Source organism: Hipposideros armiger, unplaced genomic scaffold (assembly GCF_001890085.2).
Source record: "Hipposideros armiger isolate ML-2016 unplaced genomic scaffold, ASM189008v1 scaffold_107, whole genome shotgun sequence".
In the NCBI taxonomy this organism is placed as follows: Eukaryota; Metazoa; Chordata; class Mammalia; order Chiroptera; family Hipposideridae; genus Hipposideros; species Hipposideros armiger.
The window spans coordinates 520341-547353 of NW_017731457.1; the positions used below are offsets into that span (position 1 = coordinate 520341).

The following is a 27013-nucleotide window of genomic DNA, read 5'->3' on the forward strand; positions in this document are numbered from 1 at the left end:
AAGAGCAGGTCAAGCAGCCAGACTTAGATGGAGCCAGTGCAAGTCATGGGCTAAGAGACCTCTACAGCTGGTCCCTCCAGCCCAGAACAGGAAGCAGAGGGCAAATGCCAGAATCCTACCATAAGGGGAGCATGGGATTGAGCAGGAGAAGGCCACTGGAGCAGCGGGGGAAGGCCAAGCGAGCCATTCACCCATACTGACCTTTGGACAAATGAGAAAACACATTCCTTTCTCAGAATGCTTTACTTCCATCTTTGGAAAATTATCATAACATACTGATTTTGTAAGAGCAAGCAACTTCACTGCTTTGTCGGGAGAGTATTGTAATGATCACAAATCTAATGGCACCACTTAGATGTACCCAGAGCCTCTACCACCACATGTGTTGCACAGTACGCATGTCTGATGGGGGTGAAAACCAGGGAGAGTGAGCTCAAGGAGCTCCCAGCTCCAAATGGGAGGCTGGCGGAGGCTTGACCAAGGTCCAGAGCTGGGCTCTGGTGCTGCACATGGCTGGTTGTTTACACCCATGCATCCATCATCTATTTGCCTGAGTGAGCAGTGTCCATTGACGTGGTAAAGATGGGTGGGCAGATGAACAGGAGGTGGAGGCCTTGAAGGCTGTTTTATTTGGTGCCTGATGGTGTGATTCCAGTTCAGAGCCATGGATGTGAATGTTCCCAGGACCAGGTACAATTTCCTCTGAGAACTTTGGGTCTCAGGGCTCAGTTTCACTACCCAATCACAACTGCCATTTGTTGACTATCAACCACATGCCAGGCATTGCCCTCTTAGCCACACCCTGCCATGTCAGTGTCATCATCCCCATTCTACAGATGATGAAACTGAGGCTTCAGGAGAATAAGTGACTTGCTTGGGGACATACAGGAAGGAAGTCCAAGGTTGGGATTTACCCCAGGCTGCTGGTACTCCATGCCACCTCCCACCAGGAGATGGGAAGTTCCAGGTGAGAAGGCCATGACAACACGCCTGGTGCACTCAGCCTCCTGAGCCTGGGTCCAGCCTTTCATCGCCTCAGGCCTGGGGCATGAACAATGCCTGACCCACTCACTCTGTTTGGAAGTCGAACAGTAAATTAAAGGGCTTCATTATCTCATAAAACACTTGGGAAAAGCTGGTGTATTAACTGCAACCAAGTTCTGAAAGGTTCTCCGTTGCTGGAAGGAACCTTCCCTGATAAATTGTTCTTTTCACCGAGATGTAGCCAATATCTCATGAGCAATTCCAGCAGTGTCCACTGCAGATGTTGCTGCATCTTCACAAAGGTTTTAAAGGACCAGATTGTTTCCCAAGAGAGCAAATCATCTTTGCAATGTCCAAAAAGATGCCCTGGGTGCAGCTCCCTCTCCTCTGACCTGCTGAGAAGGAACTCTGGGGCTGCTCTGAAGCTGACATCTGTTCCCTGGGGACTCCTGGCAAGGCTGAGCATAGAAGAAAGACTCTGTCCCCAAGATCAGGATAATAATGGCTGGTGGGGATTAAGCGTGACTACTTACGCTAATTCAGTCCTCTGTACTGTGGGGACCAATAATCCTTTCCTGTGGAGGTGTAGGGGAGCAAGTGGGAGAGGCATCTCTAGCAAAGAATTAGAGCAATCTCTTTCTACAGCCCCGTGGAAAAGTGTGGGGAAGGGAGTTGGCGAGGGCTTCGGATCCCTCAGAATAGGCCAGTGGGGCATCCATTTCATTAGGCTCCTCCCTTGCTCAAGAACCTTCTGTCACTCCCCATGACCCTCACTGCTGTCTGTCAAAATTAGGGGAGGAGATTCAAGGTCAGCTCCTCTAGGCACTAGATAAGGATCCAGAAAGAACCTGGCCCCAGAATGAGATGCCCCGTGGCCAAGTAGAATTCTCCTGACCCTCCCTTCCCTCATCTTTTTTTTTCACTCACACCCTGACTGAGCAGCCGGTGCTGATGAAGTGCAGGCCAGTCATTAGCCGGGCAGAGTGAGAAGTCCTGCCTGTCTCTAGGCTTTGCTTTCTTGGGTCCAGAAACTCCAGACTTAAGTGGAAAGGGGTATCTGGAGTCTACACTCCCCATCCCAGCCCACCACAGCAGGGTGATTGAGGCCTGGAGAGCTGATAGAAAGGAGAGGCCGAAGCTCCTGGAAGCAGGGTAGGGCCTGGGCCTGGGTATTTTTACCAAGTGTCCCTGGTCATTCTGACACCAACCACAGTTTGAGAACCACTGCCCTACAGCTGTGCTGTCCAATAACAATATAATTCAAGCCATACGTTATTTTGAATTTTAAAAAGTAAAAAGAAACAGATGAACTTAATTTTAATAATATACTCTACTTAACCTAATATCCAAAATATTATTATTTTAACATGTAATCAATATAAACAATTGAGATAGTAATGAGATATTTTACATTCTTTTTGCCATACCAAGTCTTTGAAATCCAAGGTGTATTTGACATTTCTAGCTCACCGCCATTCAAATGCTTTACTTTCATCCACAATGCTTTATCTGTATTTAGGTTTCATAGATTTCCATAACCAAGTTCTTTCAAAGTAGTGGGATCAACTTATCCCAGTTTACCCAAGTCCTGGTTTTAAAACCTCAGTCCCAGGAAAACCAGGACAACTGGTCACCCTGTTCCAAACATACTTGAACACCTACCAATAACCGAATCAAGTAGTCGTTTTGAAATTTAAATTAATTAAAGTGAAGTGAAATTAAAACTTCAGTTTCTCACTACATTTCAAGTGCTCAATAGCCATGGTTGGCTAATGGTTACCACATTGGAGGACATGGGCCTAGGGGGCAGGAAGCCCCTTCCCCTTTACAGATGACCAGCCATGGATGATGTGGGCTTGCTTGGTTTCCTGAACCAGGCTGGGGTTTCTTCATGGTCCCGAAAGAGCATTAACCAGTGGTAAGACAATAGGGCCACAGCATTGAAGAACTATCCTGGCAATGTGAGGGGGATGGAATGGACATTAGGAGACCACTGTAACCATCTAGAAAAGGGGAGTTACGTCCTAACATGGGGTTATGATGGTCAAGATGGAGAGAGAAACAGGGTTACAGAGCTGTGCAATATATAAAATCATTAAGACTTGGTGATTAATTAGACACTGGGGGCGGCAGAAAGCAGAAGGTAGCAATCTAGGATGATTCCCTAGTCAACCTCTCCTGTTACCTGCCACCACCACCAGTTTGATTCCAGGGCAGACCAGTTATCTATTGCTGCTTAGCAACCCAGCCTAAAATGTAGTGGCTTAAAACAATCTGTATTTTATTATTATCTCTCTTGGTTCTAGAGGCTGATTAAGCAGAGTGCTTCTTGCTTGGTACCTCTCATGTGTTTGTGACAAAGGTTTCCTCACCACATGCCTGGTGGTGATGCCAGCTATTGGCTGGAACCTCAGCTGGGGATGCTGGCTGGAATACTGCTATAGGCCAAACTGTGTCCACCCCCCACGAAATTCATATGTTGAAGCCTTAACCCCAGTTCCTCAGAATGTGACTATATTTGGAGATAGGGTCTTTAAAGAAGTAATTAAGTTAAAATGGGGTCATTAGGGAGGACCCTAATCTAATAGGACTGGTATCCTTATAAGAAGAGATTACAGCACACTTCTATGTATAGAGGGAAGACCATGTGAGACACAGAGAGAGGGTGGTCACCTACAAGCCAAGGAGAGACACCTCAGAAGGAACCAATCTTACTTGAGCTTGGACTTCTATGGGGTTGTCAGAAAAGTCATGACATATTTTGTCTATGTTTTTCAAAGGTCATTTATTTATAGAAAGAACAAAGATCAATCAATGATATATTGCCCGTTTTGTTCGATAACCTTTTCCTATCTTCCAGTGAGCTTCATAATTCCTCGTTCATAGAAGGACCTCTCTTTATTTGCGAAAAACTGAACAAAGTGCTGATTTACAGACTCATTTGAATTGAACATTATACCACTCAAGGAGTTTTGAACAGAGTGAAACAAGTGGAAGTCTGACGGTGCAAGGTCAGGTGAGTATGGTGGATGTGACAACACATCCCATCCAAGCTCCAATAATTTTTGACGGGTGATCAAACTTGTGTGTGGTCTCACTCTGTCGCGATGGAACACAAGTCCTTTATAATTAACAAGTTCTGGACATTTCTGGATGATGGATTCATTCAAACTGTCCAATTGCCAACAGTACACATTCGAATTGATTGTTTGGTTCCTTGGAAGGAGCTTGAAAAACACAACACCTTTAAAATCCCACCACACTGAGAGCATAACCTTCCTCTGATGAATGTCTGCTTTCGATGTCATTTGAGGCAAATCATCACATGGGACCAAGACCATTTGCGCCATCACATGGTTGTAAACAATCCACTTCTCATCACCAGTTATCAGTCGCTTCAAAAAAGGATAGTTTTCCTCATGTTTAATGAGCATATTGCAGTGTTTATATGTTGTCAAATGAACTTCTTTGAGTTCATGCAGAACCCAAATATCGATCTTACTTACATATCCCAGCTTCTTCAGGTGGTCATGAATGCTTGAATGATGGATGTTCAATGTTTCTGCAGTCTCTCAAGTTGTGTAATGTGGGTTTGACTCAATCAATGCCTTTATTTTGTCGTCATCAACCTCGGTGGGCCTCCCTGACTGAGGAACGTCATTGAGATCAAAATCACCAGCACGGAATTTCGTAAACCATCGTTGGCATTGACGTTCTTGTAGAGCATTGTCACCGTAAACTTCATGCAACTTTTCACAAGCTTGACGCACATTCTTCCCTTTATGGAAGGAAAACAGTAAAATATGGCAAAAATGCACAGTTTGGGCTTCCATCTTCAACTTGTTGTAAAATATCCAAAACTCAACCAAATCGCTCAATTTTTTTTTAGAATGAAGCTAGAACTGTCAGCTGTCAAATGACATAGCAATAACATAAATGCGAATGACTCTAGTACTTCCAAAAATGAACTAGTGCAATCTGTTGCAAAAATGCGTCATGACTTTTTAAACAACCCAATATCTTCCAGAATTGTGAGAAAATAAATTTCTGTTGTTGAAATCCCTCAGTCTGTGGTACTTTGTTATGCAGCTCTATCAAACTAAGGCAAACACCTACGTGTAGTCTTGCCTTGTGACTTATGCTTCCTCACAGCATGGCAGATAGGTCCCAAGGAGACGTGGTAGAAGCAATATCACCTGCTATGACCTAGTTTCATAAATCAGGTGGGTCATTTCCTCTGTAGTTACAGCCCTGCTCAGATTCAAGGGGAGGGGACATAGACTCACCTTCTAATGGGATGATTATCAATGACATGTTGCAAGAAGAGCATGTAGAAGACAAGATCTTGTTGTGGCCATCTTGGAAAATACAGTTTGTCATACCAGGTTGGTAACTTTAGGGACTGAGGATAGTGTCACTAACCAACATAGGGATTACGGGAGGAAGAGGAGGTGGTCTGAGGTAGGCTAGATGATGACGTGAGATTTGAACAGGTTGGGTTGGTTGGCCAAGTCTGTGAACATTTGAGTGGACATAGCCAACCACTAGGAAGTTAAATATGTGAATCAGGAATATGTTCTGAGCTGAAACTGTCAATTTGGGAGCCATCAACATATTACAAACCAGAAACTGGGTACACCCATTGAGGCAGAGAAGATGGGGGTGGAGGGAATGTATCAGCTATTTATTGATGCATAATAAAGCATTCCAAATCTTAGTGGCTAAAAACAAGGATTTACTATTTTTCATGTTTCTATAGATTAGCTGGGTAGTTCCTCTTCTGGTTTTACCTGGCTCACTCATGTGGCTGCACTCATGTTAGCTGGGCAGCGAGCTGGAAGGTCCAAGACGGTCTTGCTTACATGTCTAGTAGTTGGTGCCAGCTGTCAGTAAGGGGCTGGGCTCAGCTGGAACAGCTGGAATGCTTGGACCTGTCTCTCTATGTGGTCTTTCATCTAGGCATCTTTACAGCATGATGGTCTCCAGGCAGCATTCTAAGTGGGCAAACCCCAATGCACAAAACTTAGCAAGCACTTTTGCTAATACCTCATTGGCCAAAGAAAGTCACATGGCCAAACCCAAAGTCAAAGTGGGATGCCTTACCAAGAGGCATGATTCACTGGCAGCTATTACTGTAAAAATACACTACAGGAAGGAACACCAGGTGGGCCTCCATTCATTTAAGAGTTAGGCAGAGAAGAAACCAAAGATGGAAAACCAGAAGAACCAGAGAAGGACTAGAAGAATGCAGTGCTAAGGAATCAAAACGGGAATGACTTCCACTGGGAAAGGGCCAAGCCAGCACTTGAATCACCTTGAGAGTGAATGTCTCACCCTTTTCCCAGCCTGAAACCATCCTCTGGATTTGGCAACCCAGAGGCCAGTTTCTTTAACATCCCAACATTAATTTCAGTAGTCACAAAAAATCTTAAGCACCGGGCCAGCCGAGTGGCGCATTGGTTAAGAGATGGCTTGGGACGCCAGCTCTGAGCAGCAGGGCCCTGGTTCAGATCCCACAAGGGCCAGTGACACTGCCCTCTACAGCTAAGATGGTGAACAACAGCTGGACCTGGGCTGCCGTGAGTCACCGGCAACGGCGTAGGCCGCAGCCCCTGCTGCAGTGGGCTGCCATAAGCTACCATCAGTGGCCGGCAGCTGGCATGAGCTGCCAAGAGTCGGCATGAGCTGCCAAGAGCCACCGTGAGCAGCGGTCCAGAGGCTGGCGACAGATCTGCCTCATTCCGGAAGAGCGCAATGATAATACCAACTTGGGCCAGTGAAGCGACATCCTCCACAACTAGACTGAAGAACAAAAGGACAGCAACTTGTCTGTTCCCCTTCCCTGATTCCCCAACACTGTTCCCCTTCCCCAATTCCCCAATAAAATCTTAAAAAAAAAAATCTTACGCACCAAATACACTCTGTGAAAGCAATTGTGCAAGTCAAACCAAAACAGTCTAAATTTGCAAACTTTATGATGGCTTGGCTTGATTAAATGGAAAACCCACAGTGTTTTCAAATGTTTTTGACCAAGACCCACAGTAAGAAATACCTTCACATCGAGATCCAACGCATGCACACACACACACACACACACACACACACATGCATACATGCACACATGTACAGTCATGGCCAGAATGAAAATTTCCTGAAACACAGAAAAGATAATAGTAACTTACCCTTATTATGTACGAAGATCTGTGCCATTCTCTAGTCAACTTTTTGTTTTTTAAATGCTAGTCATACCCTGCTACATTGATTTCACTATGCACGCATCCGTCGTGGCCTACAGATTAAAAAATACTGACTTGACCATCCAGAGTAGAAGTCAGAAAACTGGCTGATGCCTGCCTTTAGCCTTGTTTGTTTGGTTTCACCTATTGGTTGTTCATTTAAAAATTGAATTTTATGTCTTCAGGAAGGCCTCCCTTCTCCTGTACCATTTCCGACTGTCTGATACCCAACTGCTTCACACATTTCTGTTACTTGCCTGGTCCCTGAACACATTTCTGTTTGGGCCTTTTAGATCTCTAGATTCTAAAGGAATAGATGTATGCATTTACGCATTCCATAAATATTGAATGTGTGTCTCGCACATGCCTGTCACATTGCAGGCACTGGGGATACAGCAGAACAGGCAAAAATCACTACCTTCATGGAGCTGAGGTTCTAGAAGAGGGAGACAGGCCAGTTAAAAAAAGTAAATATAGTCTGTATTCGAGGGTAATACATTCTTTAATGAAAATAAAATAGGAAGGGGATCAGCGTGCTCTAAGAGCTACCAGCTTGCAGGCTTCACACCTTTTTGTGGAAATGAGGGAGCCTAACAGAGAAGGGCTGAGAGTGTGAAGGAGCACAACCAGAGTTTTCCCTCAAAAAGAGAGTTCCCCTCGCCTGCCCCAGCAGGTAGACCTGACCCATCACATCTGCAAAGTACTCTGCCAAAGGGCAAAGCACCAGTAACTTTAACCTAGAAAATTTCAAAACCGGTCAGCCATTGCGGGATATGGTCACTGGCACATTGGCCCTGGGATGGGAAGCCCTTTGAATGTACTTCAGACTGTCCCCCAATTCGGCCTTCACTGTCCCCATCACCAGCTCTCCCGCGGAATAAGGGGCCCCCTCATTAGCTCTGCACACATGACCCCTCTCCACCGTACTCCTGGTGACTGCGCCTGCCTTATCTCTGCCTCTCCTCCCTCACATTTTCCGCTCCAACAAAGCCAAACATAGCACGGTGGAGGCTTTCACGCTTCTGTGCCTTTGGACACGCTGTTCCTTCTGCCTGGAAGGTCCCTGCCCCACTCCTCAGCGAGCTTCCATTCATCCTTTAGAACCCAATCTGGATGTCCCCTCCTCCAGGAAACCCCTTTGGACCCCTCGCTCCAATTTTGTCCCCAGCACCCCTCTCTGTCTTGCTTCTCTGCACTGTAATTACTGGTTTCTCCAAATCTCTCCCTTTCCAGACTCGGGCCTCCTCCAGCGCTAGAGTTGGGGTGGCTGCTCGCTTTGCACCCCAGAGCGCTCAGTCCCGAGCTCTGAGTGACAGAGCTTTCACCTAGGCGCAGGCTGGCTCGAAAGCCCCCATTTCTGCCCTCCGCCTCCCCAGTGGCCCCGCAGGGGCCTGCACTCGCGCATTTCCCGTGCACCGGGTCGACCCCTCGCGCGGCCGCCCAGCCCCTGACATCAGCAGCCGGCAGCGCCGGGCGGAGCGCAACTACAAGTCCCGGCACGCCCCGCCGCGGCCGCGCATGCCCAGCGGGCCAGCGTTTGAGTGGCAAGTTGTTTGTTACAGCGAACACCAGCTGCTCTCCGCGCTGTGCGCCGCCGCTCCGCCAGCGCTGCAGCCCTAGCCCGCCGCCCGCGGCCCCTCGCGGCTTGGCGGGCCTCCCCTTTGTCCGCCCGGGCCCGCCCGTCGCCGAGCTCCCGGTCCCCGGGCTGGCTGCCCGCGGCGCTCGGTGCCGGCTGGGCGCGCAGGGGGCGGGGGCCGCTGCTCGCCCCCCGCCGATGAGCCGCCGCGGAGCGCGGGCGGACGATGGAACTCCACATCCTGGAGCACCGGCTGCAAGTTGCCAGCGTCGCCAAGGAGAGTATTCCGCTCTTCACCTACGGACTGATCAAACTTGCCTTCCTGTCCTCCAAGACCAGGTGAGAGCGCGGGGACGCGGCGCCGGCCAGGGAGAGACAAAGAGGCGCACCCGGGCGGCTGTCCTCGCCGCCGCCGCTCGAAAAACAACTTCGAGCCCCGGGGAGCGCCCCCGCCTCGCTTCTCCCCTTGTTTTTGACAAAGCCACCCAAACTGCCCTCAAACGGGGTCCTTCCACCCCAATCTCCCCAGGTGCACCCCCGCCGCTGTCTCCCCCCATCTCAGCCCTCTCCCTCCCGGCCCCTCCCCGAGATCCGGAGGGTCTGGGAGGCTGCAGTGACGAATCCGTGAATGAATGAACGAACGAATGAATGAATGAAAAACAGGTGTGGGGACGCGGCGGTGGAAAAAACAAACTACCACCCCCCATCCCCCAATCCCTCGGTTGGGCCGGCCCGCGTCGCCAGGGCGGAGGGGAGGGATTCTGCTGAGCGCGGCTACCCAGAGCAGAAAATCATAAAATCATTAGTGGCTATTTATCTCAAGGTGCTTCGAGGGTTGCGGACGGTGCGGGGGGCTGGGGGAGAGCAGACGAGGGGCTGCGGGTAAGGGTCGCTGTGGTTCTTAATCCTTGGGGTCTGGGAAAGTGGAGTGGGGGCTGTTTTGCCGAACCGTGGAAGGGGGAGGAGCAGGCTTGTTTATGGCTCTGCCTTGAGGCTGGGCTTGGATGCTGCAGGGGGAAAAATAGTTGAAGGCCTTGGGAGGTTGAAAAAAAAAAAAAAAAACAAGTTGGATTTTCCTAGTGCCAGGTCAGGTCTGACTTTGTGAGCCCTGGTGGGTGCTTGGATTAGGTATTGGGGGGGTTTTTTTGTGTTTTTTTTTTAAGGAGCCGGAGCCCAAGGAGTGAGTGCGAGCTAGCCTCTGTAACTTAAACCCCTTGTTTGTCCACCATTGTGACTGTTCAAAGGGATGAAGTTGTTGGTGGTTGGGTTTTTCAGAGGCTGGGGCGGAGGTGGTTCTCCCTCCCTGCGAAATGAATGAATAAGTTACAGGTCAAGGTTAACGTTAAAATGACGGGGCTCCTAAGCTGCCCCCTTGGGCGCTGAGCTCAGGGGAGCTCCGGGGATGCAGGGAAATAATTCAATCCGAGCCTTTTATCTGCCTGGTAAAGTTCTTGCCTGGAAATCTCACTTTAATGTGTGTGTCTGAGCTGGGAGCTCAGTCCAGCCATTGTTTGCAAGATGGAATGAGATCTGCCAGTGGCATCTTGTTTACTTTCTTCTCCGGCTGCTCGGTGGGGTATGGAAGGTTGAAATCCTTGTCTTTGCTGGGCCCTGGCTTCTTTGATTGTAAAGGTAATTATTAAACAGGTCATTTGAAAACAAAAGCCCACAGCTGTGATTCTGAATCTCCTTCCCTCCCCCCGCCCCACCCCTCACAGTCCCCCACAGCCTTCTCTGGCTGTTGACATCCACCATCCTGCATCTACCTGCTCTCTGCCCCCTACCCCTAGCCTGTCTTGAGTTCCAAGGCTGGAGTAAGAGAAAGCGGCCTTGTTTTTCCAACCCTTGGCCCTCAGCCCCAGGCAGCCCCCTGGCTGATTTCTCGGCTACCATTCAAACCAGGATGACTCAGGCTGCGGCTGTGCGGGGCCTGGGTGCTAGGAGGAGGGGGCATTGGGGGACTTCTTAGAAACGCTGGAAGGGGCCACTCCCTCTGCCCCTTTCCCTTTGTGGAGGGACTGGCCCTCTTCCAGCCCCACCCAAGGGTCCACTGTGGAGGACTCATAGATAGGCATGTCCTGGGGGTGAGCCCCTGCTGACCCACCTAACTATGGAAACCCTACGGTTCAGTGGGTCCCACTTCTCCCTCTCCTGCAAGAGGCAGCTGGTCTGAGGCCCAGGTGACCAGTCCAGTCTCAAGATGACTCAGAGGTCAAAGGTCATCTCCATGTCTCCAGGGTTTGGCTGTAGAAGGTGCTGAGTTCATTTGTCAAACGGCTGGAGGCTGCCTCGGGGGCACCCTGGGCCAGGACACTGGCTTCAGGTTGTGACTGCCCCCTCATTGCTCGCATGACTGTGGCAAGGTCCCTTTCCTTCTTTGGCTCCCACTTTGTCCTTCTGTAATGAAGATGGCACCGCTTGGCCCACTAGTTTTCACAGAGCTGCTGTGTGTGTAGCATGGAGTGATTGTGGAACTGGGCTTTTTAGCAAGTATAAAGCATAGTGGGGTGTGGATATATTGTTTAAGCTATTCTCAATAATAAGTCATCCAAGTAGAACTTTTGGTCCTCTTTGACTCCTCCATCAATACCTGCCCCCAAGTGATGACCCACAACCCTGTCATTTTTCCCACCCCACCCCCAACCTAAGTTCAGCCCCAAATAGTGCAGCATGCCCCCCAACCCTCCCCAGGGTATCTGTGCTGCCTATTTACTGCCCTCCCTGTAGGGCCAACTCCTTGCGTTGGCATTTGAGGCCTTTCCAGACCTGGACCCAGAATCCTCTTTAGCCACTCACTGGCTGGCAAACACTCGGGTGACCCACAATTTACTTATCTTTCCCTTCATGCCTCCTGCTTTAGTGCCACCATCTGTGCCTGGAACCCCCACCCCAGTAAATTCCTGTTCAACCCTCAAGATCTGGTGATACCACACCCCCAGCAGACTTAACCACTTTATCCCTCTTGTGTCCACCGGGTGGAGGCTTGGGGAGGAGTATAGCCTTGGTAATACCCGCTGTGTGTGCGGGGGTGCAGCTGGGTCCATGGGATGCTGAGATATGCTGCCCCTCCCTCTTCGAAGCCCAGGACCTGCTGGAAGAGAAGGACAGAAGTGATCACAATACAGCAGGTAGAGTGAAGGAAGGGCAGTCTAGTGGGGTCCGGAGAGGTGTTGGGGGACTGCCTGAGGGAGGCAGGTAGGCTTCCTGCAGGAGGTGGCATTGAATCTTAGGGCTTTAAAATAGGAATTAGGTGGGAAAGGGGATCCTGGTCCTAGATCCTGCATGTATACCACAGTACAGCTCTCTAAATTATGTTTTATACGTGATTTGCAAAGGACTCTGAGGCTGAAAGGTTACGTGACTTGGTCAAGGTCACACAGTAAGTGGTAGAGCAGGACTTGGATCTGCAGCTTTTTTGCTATTGCAGGTTGCAAATGATGCCCATATCCAGCCGTTACGTCCAGCCCTTTTATTTGCAGCCCACTGTTCTAAAGGCTTTAGGAGCACAGAGTGGCACCTGCAGGCTTTTTCTATCAGCCTTTGTGGGCCTTTTCTCTACCAGGAATGTTTGTCTCTCATCGCCTCCCATCTGGACTTTCTACTTCCTGACAGCCCAGCTCAGATACTCCCCCCACTGAACCTTTCATAACGTCTCACCTTTTGTCCATAAGAGCATATTGTTTGCTTGTCTTATTCTCCCAACCTAGATTATAAACTTTATGCTTAGGAAGCTTTTTGTGCATCTTTTTATCCACTCCCCGCCCCTCCCAGTACCAGAGATAATAGAGCCACTGTTTATATCACCATCACAAAGAAGTAAAGAGGTGACACTGGGTTTGGAAAAGTAAAGTGACTTGCTCAAGGTCACACAGCTGGGAAGAAACAGAATTGGGATTTGAACCGGGTCCTCTCTCCACTGTGCTTAGCACAGTGTTTTGTAAGCACTTAGTAACTGCCTGTTTGATGGATGTCCCACTCGTGCACAGTGACCCAGATTTCAGCCAGAGTCTCTTATGAGTGCCCTAGGGGCCGGAAGAGGCATGGCAGGCAGAATCACACCTGGAAAAGCAAGGCCCAGTGCCCCCTGCCCCTGCTGTCTGCCCCAACTCAGAGCAGCATCTGGGTGTGACCAGAATAGGGGACAGAAGGCCAGCTGAGTGCACTTATTCTAGGCATGAGGCTGGACAGCGAGACCCTGGGTGAGCAAAATGAAGGCTGTCTGCAGAGCTTTCCCTCTGCCCAATGATCACCAAGGTTCTGTGTAGCCTGGCTGAGGACCCACTGTATCCTTCTCTCCAGCCTCATCTCTCCTGGCTCCCAGCCATGCAGATCCACACACCCACACACGCCCTGTGGCGTCTTTAGCCTCATGCCTTTCTTCTCTCTGCCTGGAATGTTACTCTTTGCCCTACCTATCCACTTTGTCCACCTGCTCATTCTTTGATTCCGTGTTAGCCTCACCACCTCCAGGAAGTCTTCCCTGAGTGTACAGCTGAGCTTAGACCCTTCCTCTGGTATGATGGACTTAGTCTCAAGAAGATGAAATGTGATCCACCGTGGAACATCAGCAGGATGCTTTGGGTTACAAATAACAAAAAGCCATGACTTAGCTGGCCTAAACAGTAAGAAGTTTGGACTTTGTATGATAAGAGGTTATGAGTTGGGCTGCTCTAGGGTTGGTAACTTAAAGACTTAATGTTGTCATAAAAAACCCAGGTCTTCCTGTCTTTCTATTTGGCCATCCTTGGCATGACAGTGTGGCTCCCTCTGGAATGGCTGGAGCAGCCGCTGGCCTTATGGGCAGTAGGGAGGAAACCTAACCTATTGGAGGGGAAAAGCTGTTGTCTCCAAGTGTCTCTGAGAAAACCTTTCCAAGATCGTGCCCTGCTCCTGCACGGACTTCCTCATCTCACGGATCAGACTGGGTCACGTGAGCATGCTTGAACCAATCACATGCACGGAATGAGACCATGACAGACCAGTCAGGATTCACCACTGCAGCTGGGGCCCGTGGCCCCCGGGAAGTGGAGGCTAGTGCGGTTCTTCTGGGACTTGGATTTGCTCTCCACACCCTATAAGGCAAAACTGGGAACAGTTAATAGGTATACAGTAAAAACACCTGTGACAACTCCAACTTGGCTAGATTGTCCCCCTCTTACAGATGAGGAAACCAAGGAATTGAGTGCCCAAGGACACACGGAAGTGGCAGAGCTGGGATTTGAACCCAGGAAGTCTGGTTGTAGAACTTGCTTGATGACCACTAGGCCAGGCCTCAAAGCACACCAGTTTGGGCACGCATTCCCCAGGGGCCACTCAGCAGAGGTGTCTCACCCCTTCCTCAGCAACAAGGGGGAGGACAGGGGGCAAGATCATTATCCTGAAATGTGTTCAGGTGCAGGAAGCTGCAACACCCTTTTCTTTTCTTTATTTTTTTTTGCCTGTGAAATGCTGTTATCTTTAAATTCAATCCTAGAAAGTCCATGTCATTTGAGTGGCAAAAAAAAGCACCTAGGTGAGTCTGCAGTAAGCACGTGCCCACAGAAACCCACACTGCCTGCCTGGGCCAGTCTGCTGTCTGCAGGTAGGTCCCCAGTCCACCTGTCTCCAGGGCAGTGCAAACAGGTAGCACAGCCTGAGCCCTCTAGGCAGGAGAAACAGCATGAGCAAAGGCCTGGTGGCTGGAAAGAGAAAGGTGTATGCAGAGGGCAAGCTGTGACTGGTGGCTGCTGTGACCACAGCCTGGGGTGGGTGCACATGTGTTCATGCAGAAACTCTGCGGCGTGCACCTGCTATGTGCAAAGGAAACCCAAAAGGGGCTTCTGTCCAGAGGGAAGAAAAGGTATGTTCTCTGCCAAAGCTGGAGGGTGAGAGGCCCAAAGGCCGAAGGAACGGAACAGCTGGTACTGCAAGGGCTGAGTGGAGCCATGGGGCCCAACCTGGGGGATACCATGCTTCACTCTGAATCCCTGGCCGCAGCTCCGCCTTCTCAGAGCCCTTCTCACACTGCACCCTGCTCCTCTTGGTTTGCTCTCCTTACCTGGCATTGTGAATATTCCTTGATCTGACTTCTTCTGTCCTCTCTGGCTTTGTCCTGTCTCTACACCACACATGCCCTATTTTTATAGTAACTCTGGTAGTTTTTAAATACCCCAAATTCCTTGACACCCATTCCTTTCAAAAGCTGGAGCTCCACTGCCTTTACATGAAATCTGGATTAGCGGTTTCTTCTAACGGGTAGAAGACAGCAGAAGCCAGGCTGCGAGGCTAGCGCTGCCTGGCCCGCTCCTGTGCGCTCATCCCTTGCTCCGTGGAAAGCCAGCTGTCATGTTGTGAGTTCATTCAAGCAGCCCTCTGGAGAGGCCCGCAGTGGAGAGGAACTGAGGCCTCCCACCAGCAGCCAGCCTGTGAGGGAGCCACCCTGACCAGAGCCTCCCGCCCAGGCAAGCCTTCCAATAGCCGTGGCCCCGGCCAGCACCTTGACTGTGACGTCATAAGACATCCTCCGCCAGAATTGCCCAGTTTAGCCGTGCCCAAATTCCTAACACATGGAAACTATGAGAGATAGAAAAGTTTGTTGTTTCAAGCCACTATGTTTGGGGGTAATTTGTTATGCAATAGATAGCTAATACAGTGACTAATTTATCACCCTAATGGGGACGCTTTTGAGAATAACAGAGAGCACTAAAAATAATTGCCCTGGACAGCAGGGCAGACCAGAATGGGGGATCGCCGTCGCTTTAGTGCAGCCAAATGACTCTCGCAAGTCCTTCAACCTAACACAGACTCTTCATGGAGTCAGCACCCTGGGGCTGAGTGAGTGGCTTCCTGGGATCAGCCGTGCCCCGGGGTAGGCTGGGAGCGCAGGTCCCCGCTGTCCTCACCTCAGGTTCATGTCCAGGCCTCAGGAGCAGTGCTCCACGGCACACACTTATCTCTCGTGGACCAAAAGAAGCCATTGTGAGGACTGAATTGGTCTCTTCTGAGCCTGCACATGGCTGGCAATTTTTCCTATAACAGCCCTCTGGTATGAGGAACCAGCCCTGAGTAAACCAGCCTAGTCCCACCAGAGCTGGAGCAGACGGGAGCTCGTTGTCCCGGGCCCTTTACCTTGGCATGGGCAGGCGGGTCCACTAAGCTGCCCAGCGACTGACCGCTCACCCAAACCTTCAGCCCAGTTTGCAGTGCATGTGTTAAAGCTTCTAGGGGGAAACTCACCTCTAGGGGCCTTACATTCATCCTTCCCTTCAATATAGTATAGTGGACATACTCCAATCTCTGAGATCTTTGCTTAAAAGCTTGGGGTCTTGTCTGTCCACCCATGTTCATAGCAGCAGTATTCACAGTAGCCAAACGTGGAAACAACTCAAGTGTCCATAGATGGATGAGTGGATAAACAAAATGTGGTGCATACATCCAACGGAATATCATTCGGCCTTAAAAAAAAGGACATTCTGACACATGATACAACATGGATGAACCTTAGACATTCTGCTAAGTGAAATAAGCCACTCACAAAAAGACAACTACTGTATGATGCCACTTACACGAGGTACCTAGAGTAAAGTCATAGGGACACAGTGGAATGGTAGGAGCCAGGAGCTGGTGAGAGGAGGGAATGGGCATTTGCTTTTTAATGGGTATAGAGGTTCTGTTTTGCAAAATGAAAGGCGCTCTGGAGATGGATTGCACAACAGTGTGACTGTACATACTACTGAAATGTACATTTAGAAATGGTTAAGATGGTAAATTTTATATTACGTAGGTTTTACCAAAAAAAAATTTTTTTTAAAAGAAGAGCCTTGCGAGTGTGGGAAACCAAGGGCAGTGTGGCGAGCGGAGGCCAGGGCAGCAGCACCAGGGCAGACTGAGGCTCAGGGAGAAACTCGCACCCAGGAGATGACAGCTCTGAGCATGTTACATATTAACTCGTTCAGTCCTCACAACACCCGTGTCACGTTGGCACAGTTACTGGCCCCATTTTACAGATGAGGAAACTGAGCCACTAAATGGTTCAGTAGCTTGCTCAAGATCACAAAAACAGTAAGTGAAAAATAGGGGGTTTTATTGTTTTTGTCATTGTTTAGTAACAGCTTTGTTGAAACCAGGCTGGGCCTTGCTCCTGGATGCTCACCTGGACGGTCCTCTCCACCCTCAGGGCCTCTGCACCAGGCTTGCCTGCCTTTTGATGCCTTCCCCACCCACAGTTTACTCCCTTTCTTAAGCAGGAAAGGCAGTAAGTGGAAATTTGTTCTCAAAGTTCAATCTTTCTCCTTGAGAGCTCAAGAGTCACTGATGCATGACTGATATGATGGATTTAGAACAAACGAAGCTTAACCTCAGAGATCTTTCTTGAGAGCCTACTATGCGTCAGGCCACAGTGCAGCTGTCCATCATTTTACTCTTACCAGGGCTCTGCAGGAAGGAGGGGTTGCCCGCCCCGGCCAACAGGGGAGACAGCTGCACAGTAACTCACCCCAAGTCATGCAGCAGACACGTAACAGGTTGGGGTTCAGGCCAGCTCCCCACTCCCATCTCTTCTCAGCCTGTGTTTCACACTGCTCATTACCACTGTTAAGACAGGAGATCTTATGCTGAGGGCCATTTCTCAGGGGATATGCACATAACAGTCCAGAAAACGTGTATTTTATCCAAAGTCCACCACTTACCAGTTGTGTGACCGTGGGCAAGTTGTTAGGAGACTCAGTTTTCTCCTCTTTAAAATGGGCATCATAATATTGACCTCTTTGGGTTGTGGTGAGGATTAACTAGGTAATTTTACGTCAGGGACTTAAGTGTCTGACCCACAGTGAGCTGGTTATTCATATGACTTCCATGGATATTTATTGAAGACCAAAGTACCCTGGGCTGGGCAGCAAGCATTGGCAAGGGGCACGCTGGCCCCTGCCCCCCAAGGCACTGATGGTCTGTCCTGCTTCAGAGTCATCAGAAAGGTTGATCCGATGGTTGCAGGATGGAATGACTAATTCTGATTTTTATTTGACAAGATTTTTTTCAGATTGGGGGAGCTGTGGGGACTGATGTAGACTGGCCCAAGGTCCTGGGGAGGGGGCGGCCAGCACAGGAGAAAGGGTTTTCAGGCACACAGACCTGCGTACCTTTGGAGTTAGGCAGGCGGCCCGCTATAGGGGCAGCTGGTCAGAACCAAGAGCTCTGGTGTCCTTCAGTTGGCCTTTGAAAGGCGTGAACACTCTGCTCCCAGCAAGGCCTTGCGGTCCATTGTCTGCATCTCACCCTGGGAGCTCTGCCTGACGGATGGTTAGACACCCCAGACTTTGGCATGTCCCAAACGGTGCTCCTGCCCAAACCTGCTCCCACCCTCTGTGTCTCCACATCCAGCCCATCTCCAGGTCCTTTCTCTAATCCCCACTCCGTGGCATCCCTAATGCTTGCCCCTGTGCTCCTCCATTCAAGCTCCTCACCTGACCCTGTGGCTCTCAGGAGGAGGATCTTGTGCCCTCTAGGCCCTGTTTCTTTTTTTAAGATTTTATTGGGGAATCGGGAAGGGGAACAGACAAGCTGCTGTCCCTTTTTTTTGTTCTTCTGCCTAGTAGTGGAGGACGTCACTTCACTGGCCCCTGTTGGTATTATCATTGTGCTCTTCCTGGGTGAGGCAGTCGCTCACCGGCCATTGGACAGCCGCTCACGGTGGATCACAGCAGCTCACGAAAGCGCATGCCCACTGCCGGCCAGCCCCACTGCAGCTTACACCGTCGCCGGCAACTCAAGGCAGCCCAGCTCCAGGTTGAGCTGTTGTTCACCATCTTAGCTGTAGAGGGCAGTGTCACTGGTCCTCATGTGGGATCCGAACCGGGGCCCTGCTGCTCAGAGCTGGCGTCCCAAGCCAATTCCTAACCAACGCGCCACTCGGCCGGTCCTAGGCCCTGTTTCTTGGCAGAAGGGCAGCTTCGAATTCCCGAAATCGAATCCCATCCTACCCATGTATGAACCAGTCCGGGATGAAGTCCAGGCCCTGAGTGTAGCCCCCAAGGCCCTGCGCTCTGGACGCAGCCAACCCAAGCCCCTCCCGACCTTCGCTTCCCTCCCACTTTGCTCTTGCTACCTCTCCTCCTGCAGTGCCCCTTACCCTCTTCTCTGACCAGGATGTTCCCACCATCTGAGTTCGGTGCCCTGGCTCTGCCATGTGCAAGCTGTGCAGCCCCGGCTGGTCACTTCCCATCTCTGAGCCCTGCTGTCCTGTTTGTAAGACAGGTCAGTGATAGTGGGAGGGAGTCGTGTCTGTGCAGCCTGGAAGGTCTGGCCCAAAGAGAATGGGCGTCTCTGAAGGCCAAGGCTGACAAGGGTGGGGGCTGTGTCTGTCATCTCAGTGGGCTCGAGCATCAGGGGCTGTTCCTTGCTCATCCACACCAGGAGTCTCCTCAGGGAATGGGCCTTCTCCATGGTCCCTGGGGCATCGAGAAGGTGTCCATACTGCACTTTCTGTGGGAGAGTTCCAGCGTGATATCAGAGGTGTCAGAACAGACACAGTTGTCACTCCAGCTGTGTGGGGTGAAGCAGAGTGAGCCACACAAGTCAGAAGAATCCCCCCCACTCCATTCTTCTCAGGGTTACAACTGGAAGCCTGCAGTAGGATCTAGAACCCTGAAAGGGGGTGGGGGAAGGTTTAGAAGTGTCCTAGGACTCAGCCCCCCATTACCTGTCTTACAGGTGAGAATGGGCACTCCTCTCAGGGACAGGAGACCCCACACACACACCTCACCCTGCCATCCAGGAGCTGGGACCTGTCTCTGATTTATTTTTCCCCTTCTCTGGTGGAAGCCCTCCCCCTCCCCATTTGGCCCCTAGGCCTCCAGGTGAATGTCCCAGGCAGATGCACTAGCATGGGGGCAGGGGGGGCCCTGTGGTGAGCTACCTGGGAGAACTCATGCACCCCCCCAGGCTGGACCCCCTGAGCTGAGCAGTACTTTCGGAATTGGGTCATCCATGCAGTGTCACCAGATTGGGAGTGAGGGCCAGAGAGGTGTTGGGAGGGGACCTGTGAATGACAAGGTGCCCGTTGGCTCCTCACACCAGGCTCTGCAGGGCCCAGGGTCGCCCAGGTGTAGGGAGTGCTGGGCTTGAGGACAGTGAAAGCACATTTCTTTTATCTGCTCTTTTGGAAATACTCTTCAGAGTACTTCTATTCAGAGATTCCTTCTTCAACTTCCCTCTAGCCATCCCCTTCCCCAGTGCTTCAGTTCAAACGAATTACTGTATTGCCCCATGTATAAGACACACCTTTTTTTTCGAAAAATTTGGGGTCTAAAAATTGGGTGCGTCTTATACAGTGGTTGTAGATTTCAAATGCCATAGATGGAACTGAAGACAAGGCAATATATGAAGACAGTGATTCGTCATCAGACACAAATGAGGACAAGTTAATGGTTGGGAGTTTTGAGAGTGATGAGTTGTATGAATTTTATGATGAATAAAACTTGAGTTCAATAACTTTATGTAATACATTTTTTTTCAAATTTCGGGCCCCCAAATTAAGGTGCGTCTTATACATGGGAGCGTCTTATACATGGGGAAATACGGTAGCCTGGTTGGACTGCCTTTAGTTGTCAGTTTCCACTTAGAAACAGAGAAGGCGGAGCACCTGAATCCTAGGGCTGTCCCAAGGGTTAAATGACGTCATATAGATCAAGTGCGAGGTCTGTACCTGGTGCCTGGTGCCTGGTTGGGAGTCTGAGCAGTATCGGGGTTGTGGGGCTGGGAGATGCTGAGGATTGTGGTTCCACTGTGTCTCACTGTACCGTGGACATCACTTTGCACACCACATATGCTGCTAAAATGTCCCGTGAAAAATCAAACTGTTGGAAAATTGCCCTCTGTTAAAGCCTCAAGGAGCCCTGGTTCTCAAAAGCCAGGCCCCCTGTATCCTCATCATAAGTTCTTGCATCTCCCTGACACACGCACACACACACCTGTCCTGTGAGGGTAGGTTTCCTCCACACCTCGTCCTTTCTCCCAGGGAGCATCTCAGGCGAGTGTGTGAACCAGGAAGCCTGTGCCTGCAGCCTCCGGAGGGCTTGTCCATCACCCCTAGGGGAAATCAGGCCATCTGACAGTGGCTGGGGACGGCACAGGCTGCACAGTGGAGAAGGTGTTTTCTGTCTGCTGTTTCCTTACACCTGGTGTGGGCCCTTGGCCCCCGAGGCTTCCTTCTTCTTCACTAGCCTACAAGTGTGTCTTGACACCCACCCTATGCTGGAAGGGGGGGGGGGCTAGTGCTGTGAGGACTCGGACCCCACCCTGGACTCATTGTGGATAGTGCAGTGGGGGAGACAGCTGTCCATGCTCCTGATTACACTGGTCTGGTGAGAGGCATAGAGGAGCTCGAGGTATAGGAGAGAAAGTACTGTTGAATCCGGGTGGGTCAGGGAGGGCTTCCAGGAGAGATGGCGCTGAGCCAGGCTTGCAGCATTGAGGGAAGAGACTTCCAGGAAGGAGGACAGCATGAGCAGAAGCCCAGAGATCTGGCCCCTGTGGCCCGTGGTGTGTAGGAATAGTGTGGGGGCTGAAGAGAAGGGGCCCTTAGGAGAGGGGGGTGGGCTGGCCATGGGAGCCAAAGGGCTCTGTCCAGGCTTCCCAGTCGGGAGGAAGCCTCATAGGGGTGGGGAGGGCAGGCCAAATTCATGTAGACTGAAAGTCGCATGATGGATGCGGGGGAGGGGGGGGGGAGGCTGGCGGGGGAGTTATTGTTTAATGGGTGTAGAGTTTCAGTTTCATGAGATGCAAAGAGTTAAGGGGATGGATGGTGGCGATGGCTGCACAACAGTGTGAATGTGCTTGGTACCACTGAACTGTACACTTAAAATGGTTAAAATGGTAAATTCTATATTATTTGTATTTTAATACAATAAAATGCATACTGAACAACAACAACAAATCTAGGCTCACGAGAATGAAAAGAGAGTCAAGGGGTGGGGGTGTTGCTGGGGGCAGAAATTGTCAGTGAGGAGGAGCATGAGACCTGAGTTGGAACCTCACAGTGTCTCCTGTGTTAGTCTGCTTGGGATGCAGTAACAAATACCACAGGTTGGGAGGTTTAACAACAGAAATTCATGCTCGCAGTTCTGGAGTCTAAAAGTCCAAGGTCAAGGTGCTGACCAGTTCACTTGCTGGTAAGTGCTGTCTTCTGGCCCTGTGTCCTCCCTGTGTCCTCAGATGCCCTCTCCTGGGAGCATGCAAACTGAGAGGGGATGGAAGCGAGATCTCTCACCCCCTCTTGTAAGGGCACTGATCCCATGGGGGTCCCATCTTCATGATCTCATCTAAACCTAATAAGGCCCCACCACCAAATACAGTCATCACATATGGGGGTAGGGCTTCAACATATGAATTTGAGGGAACACAGACATTCAGTCCATAACCCCACCTTTGGAGAATTATTTCACTTTAGTAAGTCTCAGTGTGCTTATCTGGAAAATGGGGTGATGCTGTTGGCCGCCTGGGGTATTATGGGAATCTCAGGTGCTCGTGTGTGTCCAGTCCCCAGCATCCAGGAGGTCCTTCGCAGGCATCAGCTATCACCAGTGAGGCTTCCCTGGCACCTGCCAGACTCCATAACCCTCAGGTGCCCCAGGTGGTCTGAGGCTCTAGGACAGCGGTTCTCAACCTTCCTAATGCTGCGACCCCTTAATACAGTTCCTCATGTTGTGGTGACCCCCGACCATAAAATTATTTTCGTTGCTACTCTATAACTGTAATTTTGCTACTGTTATGAATCGTAATGTAAATATCTTTTTGTTTTCCGATGGTCTTAGGCGACCCCTTGACCCCTGTGAAAGGGTTGTTTGACCCCCAAAGGGGTCGCGACCCACAGGTTGAGAACCACTGCTCTAGGAGATGCCCGTTTCCTCCCTAAGTTGGCTGTGATTCAGGTCCTCTCCAACTGGGCCTGTCGCTCTGCCCTTTATGCAGGGGCGGAGCATAGGTCAGGCCTCAGGAAGGCTTATGCAGGCTGTTGGTCCTCATGTTGAGTCTGGACATCTTGGGAGACCTCCCCACCCATCATTTACACCAACCCCCTGCAGGGCCCAGGCTTACTAGGGGCATCCAGCAGCTTCTACTGGGAGCCCTGTTTAGAGAGAAGGTGAAGTGCCAGGGTCAGCTTTAGGATGACAGGTCACCTGGCTCGGTGGGTCAGGGTTAGAGCTCCCTGCCAAATAGAGGGTTGCAGGTGGATGAGAGAGGCAGGGAACCCCCTCATCCTGTGATGCTCCTCCATTCTCCTGGCAGCAGGCTATGGCTGGGATGTGCCCTGGGCCCTGGGCAGGAAGGAGGGAAGGATTGCTGGCTGCCAGGGTCAGACACAGGTAAACATCAGGGCTGGGGTTTGACCCCAGGACTGTCCAGCTCCCGACACCATGCCCCCAGCCACGAGCCCTCCCTCCTGCACCTTCTCAGTGCACCTCGCTCTTCGCCTGCTCCCCTGCCTTGCCCGCCCACCACGGTCCTGCTGCCTCTGCAGGAAGGTCTCCTTCCTCTCTGTTTTATTTTGTGTTTTTTTCCCTCATTTTAAATTATTGATAGATAATAAATTCACAATTTATTAGAATTCCAAAAATATACAAAGTTGCCCAGTACAGGCTCCTTCTCACCCATCTTTCAGCCACCCAGTTGCTGCCCCCACAGACAGTGAGATTTGTGGGATTCCTGGTGATATTTCCTCTGTGTGTGTGTGTGTGTGTGCACGCGTGTGTGTGTGCATGCGTGCGCATGCAAATGTGCATATGTATTATTACCACCCCCCTTTTTTTAAACAAATTAATATTAAGCCATGCTCACTATTCTTGTCGCACGCCGTGGCTTTTTCAGCTGGCATTCATCTTAGTGGTGATTCGTACCCTTCATTATAACTGCTGCATGGTTTTCCACAGGATGGGCGACCATTGATTGTATCTCTAACCTGTCTGCTGCTGGGGACACCTGTTCCCAGCCTTCGCTGTTGTGCGCTGGAACATAACCTCGTGCACATACCTCATTTTGCATGTGTGGGAACGTGTTTGTAGTAAATGCTTAGAAGCAGACCTCCGGGTCAGAGCATGTGTGTTGGTCAAGTCCTCCCATGGTGCCTTCAGGAGGGGTTCCAGCTTACACCCCCATCAGGGTGGCCCGGGCCCGCTTTCGACCACCTCACCACCCAGAGTGTCGTCAGACAGCCTGGTAGGTGAAAGGACCCCCTTTATGTCACCTTCCATTCTGGGGGTGCATGTGTGTTTGTACATATGTGTGCGGGCCCTGGGGCACCTGGTTGTCTTTCTTGTTTGGGGCTCTGGCACTGTTCACCTTATCCCCCCAGCCAGCTCACAGGTCCCTAGCTGCAAGGATCTTAAAAGTCTTTCACCTCCAGAGTACCCAGCCTGTAGTCGGCCCACCATAGTGAAGGCCCTGGTTTTTTTTGCTCTTGTTTCTGGGTATTTACAACTCCTCCCTCATCCCCCGCCCGCCATGTGCAGGTGCCTGCAGCTGTCTGTCAGGCCCTGGGGCCCAGGTAGCTAGACCCACACTCAACCATTCCCAGTGTGCCCAGCCCTTGAAGCTGGTTCTACCCCACCCAGAGACTGTGCCCTCCCAGGTCAAGAGCTCTCTCCTCCATGAATGTTGGAAACCCCCAGGTCCTGGCACCCCAGCCTTCCCACCCTCCTGCTGCACTTAGCTGATGGGGGGGCTCCAGGCTCTGGCACCAGCCGGGCCTGAGCAGCGCCCTCCGCAGGGCCTATCGACTGGCCAGAGCATGAAGTTGACAGCTGTCCCAGAGGTCGTGTGCCAGGCCCCATAGAAACCCTTCCCACCCCAGGACCATGAGTGGGCACCTTCTGGCCCCTAGCACCCTCAAAGGGCTCTGGAAGCGGCTCCTCGCTGCTGCCAAAGATGATTACCCCTGAGGTCACCCACTTCCTGTGTGGGCAGAAAGGACATGTTGACACCTCTGATGCCCAGATCTGTGGGGCCCAGAGGTTCTACCCCCTACCCCCCTTACCAGTCACGCTCAGATTCTGTCCACTTACCAGCTCATGGCCTTTGGCAGGGTGTTGACCTCTCTGAGCCTTAGTTTCTTCATCTGCAAAATGGGATGATAAGGCTGACTTGGCCACCTTGTCAGAATTGCGTTTTTATGTCATACTCTACTTACTTTCCTTTTTTCCCTAAGGCCCCTGTCTCCCTTACTTTCTCTGACTCAGTGATTTCAAGTTGGAAATGGCCCCAGGGATGTTGGCCATAGCCAAGTGAGAATTTTAATAAAAGTGAAATATTTGGCCCGAAGCCCATGGAAGGCCCTTGGGGCCTGGACCTCCTCACTTGTGGGGCAGGGCTGATTGGCGCTGGACTGTCACCAACCTGCTCTGGGCAGCTCGAAGAGGTGATGACAGGTGTAAACCATGCAAAACAAAACACAGTTAGTGAGAAGGTTGGGTTGTGAGGGGCTCAAGTGGCCCAGGAGTGTCTGGGTAGATTTTAGGCCCCAGTCCTGACGGCAGGCAGTTGATGCTGCCATTAGCCAGGAGCACAGGGCAATGTGACAGCTTGGGCTGGGGGTTTGCAGGTGTGTTTTAGCCATCACTTGACTCCCCGACCAGGTACCTGAGCACTTTGGAAGGAGCAGGGGCTCCCCTGTCCAGGTAGTAAAGCCCTGAGCTGACTGAGCCCGCCCTGGCCTGTGGGAGCCTGGGGTATGTTGGGGAGAGTGGACCGATGTGTTCTCTGCAGCAGGGCTGGGACGTGCAGGCCTGGCAGCTGGACAGAGTGGTCCCTTACAGCTCTCTCCCGCCCCATCCCCGAGGTCTGGGGTGGCACCGTTGGGGTACACTGCCCTTCCTGGTGGAGAAGGACAGCACATTGAACACCTGGTTCTTGTCTGTGGGTTGGACTGAGCCTGACATCTTTGTCTTTAGTTCAGCTCTTTTATTTCAAGGATTTGGAACTGAGTCCCAGATGGAAAGGACTTGCCATGGCACACAGTGGTCACAACAGTCCTCCAGGGTGCAGACAGGCCATGGGGAGCCAGGCAGCTGGTCAGCTCAGGCTGTTCCCAGGTCTAGCACCAGGGCCCTGCAGGTGGTGTTCACTAATAGTTGTGTCAGGATGGCTGTGAAAAATGGACCTATGGCAGCTGAGGTGGGGAAGGGGGTGGGGAGGCATGGACCCCACTCCTTCTCTCGTTGCCTGCCCTTATATCCTCCCAGTTGTACACTGTCTGTGCTGGGCGCTTCCCTGGAAGCCCCTGTGTTCTCTCTCTCGCTGGCCTGAGAACCCAGAATCAAGGCCTTCCACCTCCTCCATCTGTTAGGCTACTGATACTTCCTGTCCTTTTCTTCATCTTGGAACCATCTCGTACAGTTTTTCATAGGCTTATATTCATTTCAGCCCTTTATCCATCGTCTCTGATCTTTTGTCCATTGCTTCGTGAGTGTCTCTTCCCAGTAGCCTATGACGTGTTTAAGGGTGCTATGGACTAAATGTCTGTGTCCCCTCAGAGCTCATATACCGAAGCCCTAACCCCAAATGGGGCTGCATTTGGAGACTGGGCATTTAGGAGGTAATCAAGGTTAAATGAGGTCATAAGGGTGAGGCCCTAACCCAATAGGTTTAGTTTCCTTATGAAACGAGACCCCAGAGAGCTTACTCACTCTGCGTGCACACAGAAGGAAGGCCAGGCGAGGACGAGGCAAGAAGGCGGTCGTCGGCAAGCCAGGACGAGAGCCCTCTCCAGAAACCCTGCCGGCACCTTGATCTACTTCCAGCCTCCAGAACTGTGAGGAAATCAGTTCTGTTGTTTAAGCCCCCCACTGTCTGGTGCTACTTTCTGTGGCTCCCCACCACCTTAGCCCTCCTGAACCCCTAGCAGTACAGAGAGCACCGCTGGAAAGAGCCCAGGATTTGGGCTTGTTCAGACCTCTTCATACCACTGATGAGACTGTGTCCCTAGCCTCAGTGTGCGCGTCTCTGCAATGGGAGGTGGAAGATAGAGGCAAGCATTGGTCGGGTACTTGGATGCACAGTAGCAGTTTCCCTGCCCTTTCTTCCTGACTCATGGTTGAGCTCATTAAAAATGCTAGGCCCTTGGGCCGGCCGAGTGGCGCGATGGTTAAGAACTCGCTTGGGACGCCAGAGGGCCCCGGTTCGGATCCCACATATGAGGGCCAGTGACACTGCCCTCCACAGCTAAGATGCTGAACAACAGCTCAACCTG

General features: G+C 51.1%; 2 protein-coding genes across 3 annotated transcripts in view; both read left to right on the forward strand.

The window, feature by feature from the left end:
* Positions 1–27013, forward strand: part of LOC109385016 (general transcription factor II-I repeat domain-containing protein 2) — a 394301-nt gene that overhangs the window by 206763 nt on the left and 160525 nt on the right. The gene's annotated exons all lie outside the window — the stretch shown is intronic.
* CASTOR2 (cytosolic arginine sensor for mTORC1 subunit 2) overlaps positions 8761–27013 on the forward strand; it is a 54683-nt gene continuing 36430 nt past the window's right edge. The window contains exon 1 of the mRNA XM_019646855.1: positions 8761–9135. Coding sequence (XP_019502400.1) covers positions 9023–9135 — 113 coding nt within the window. The 5' untranslated portion in view covers positions 8761–9022. The remainder of the gene's footprint in view (positions 9136–27013) is intronic.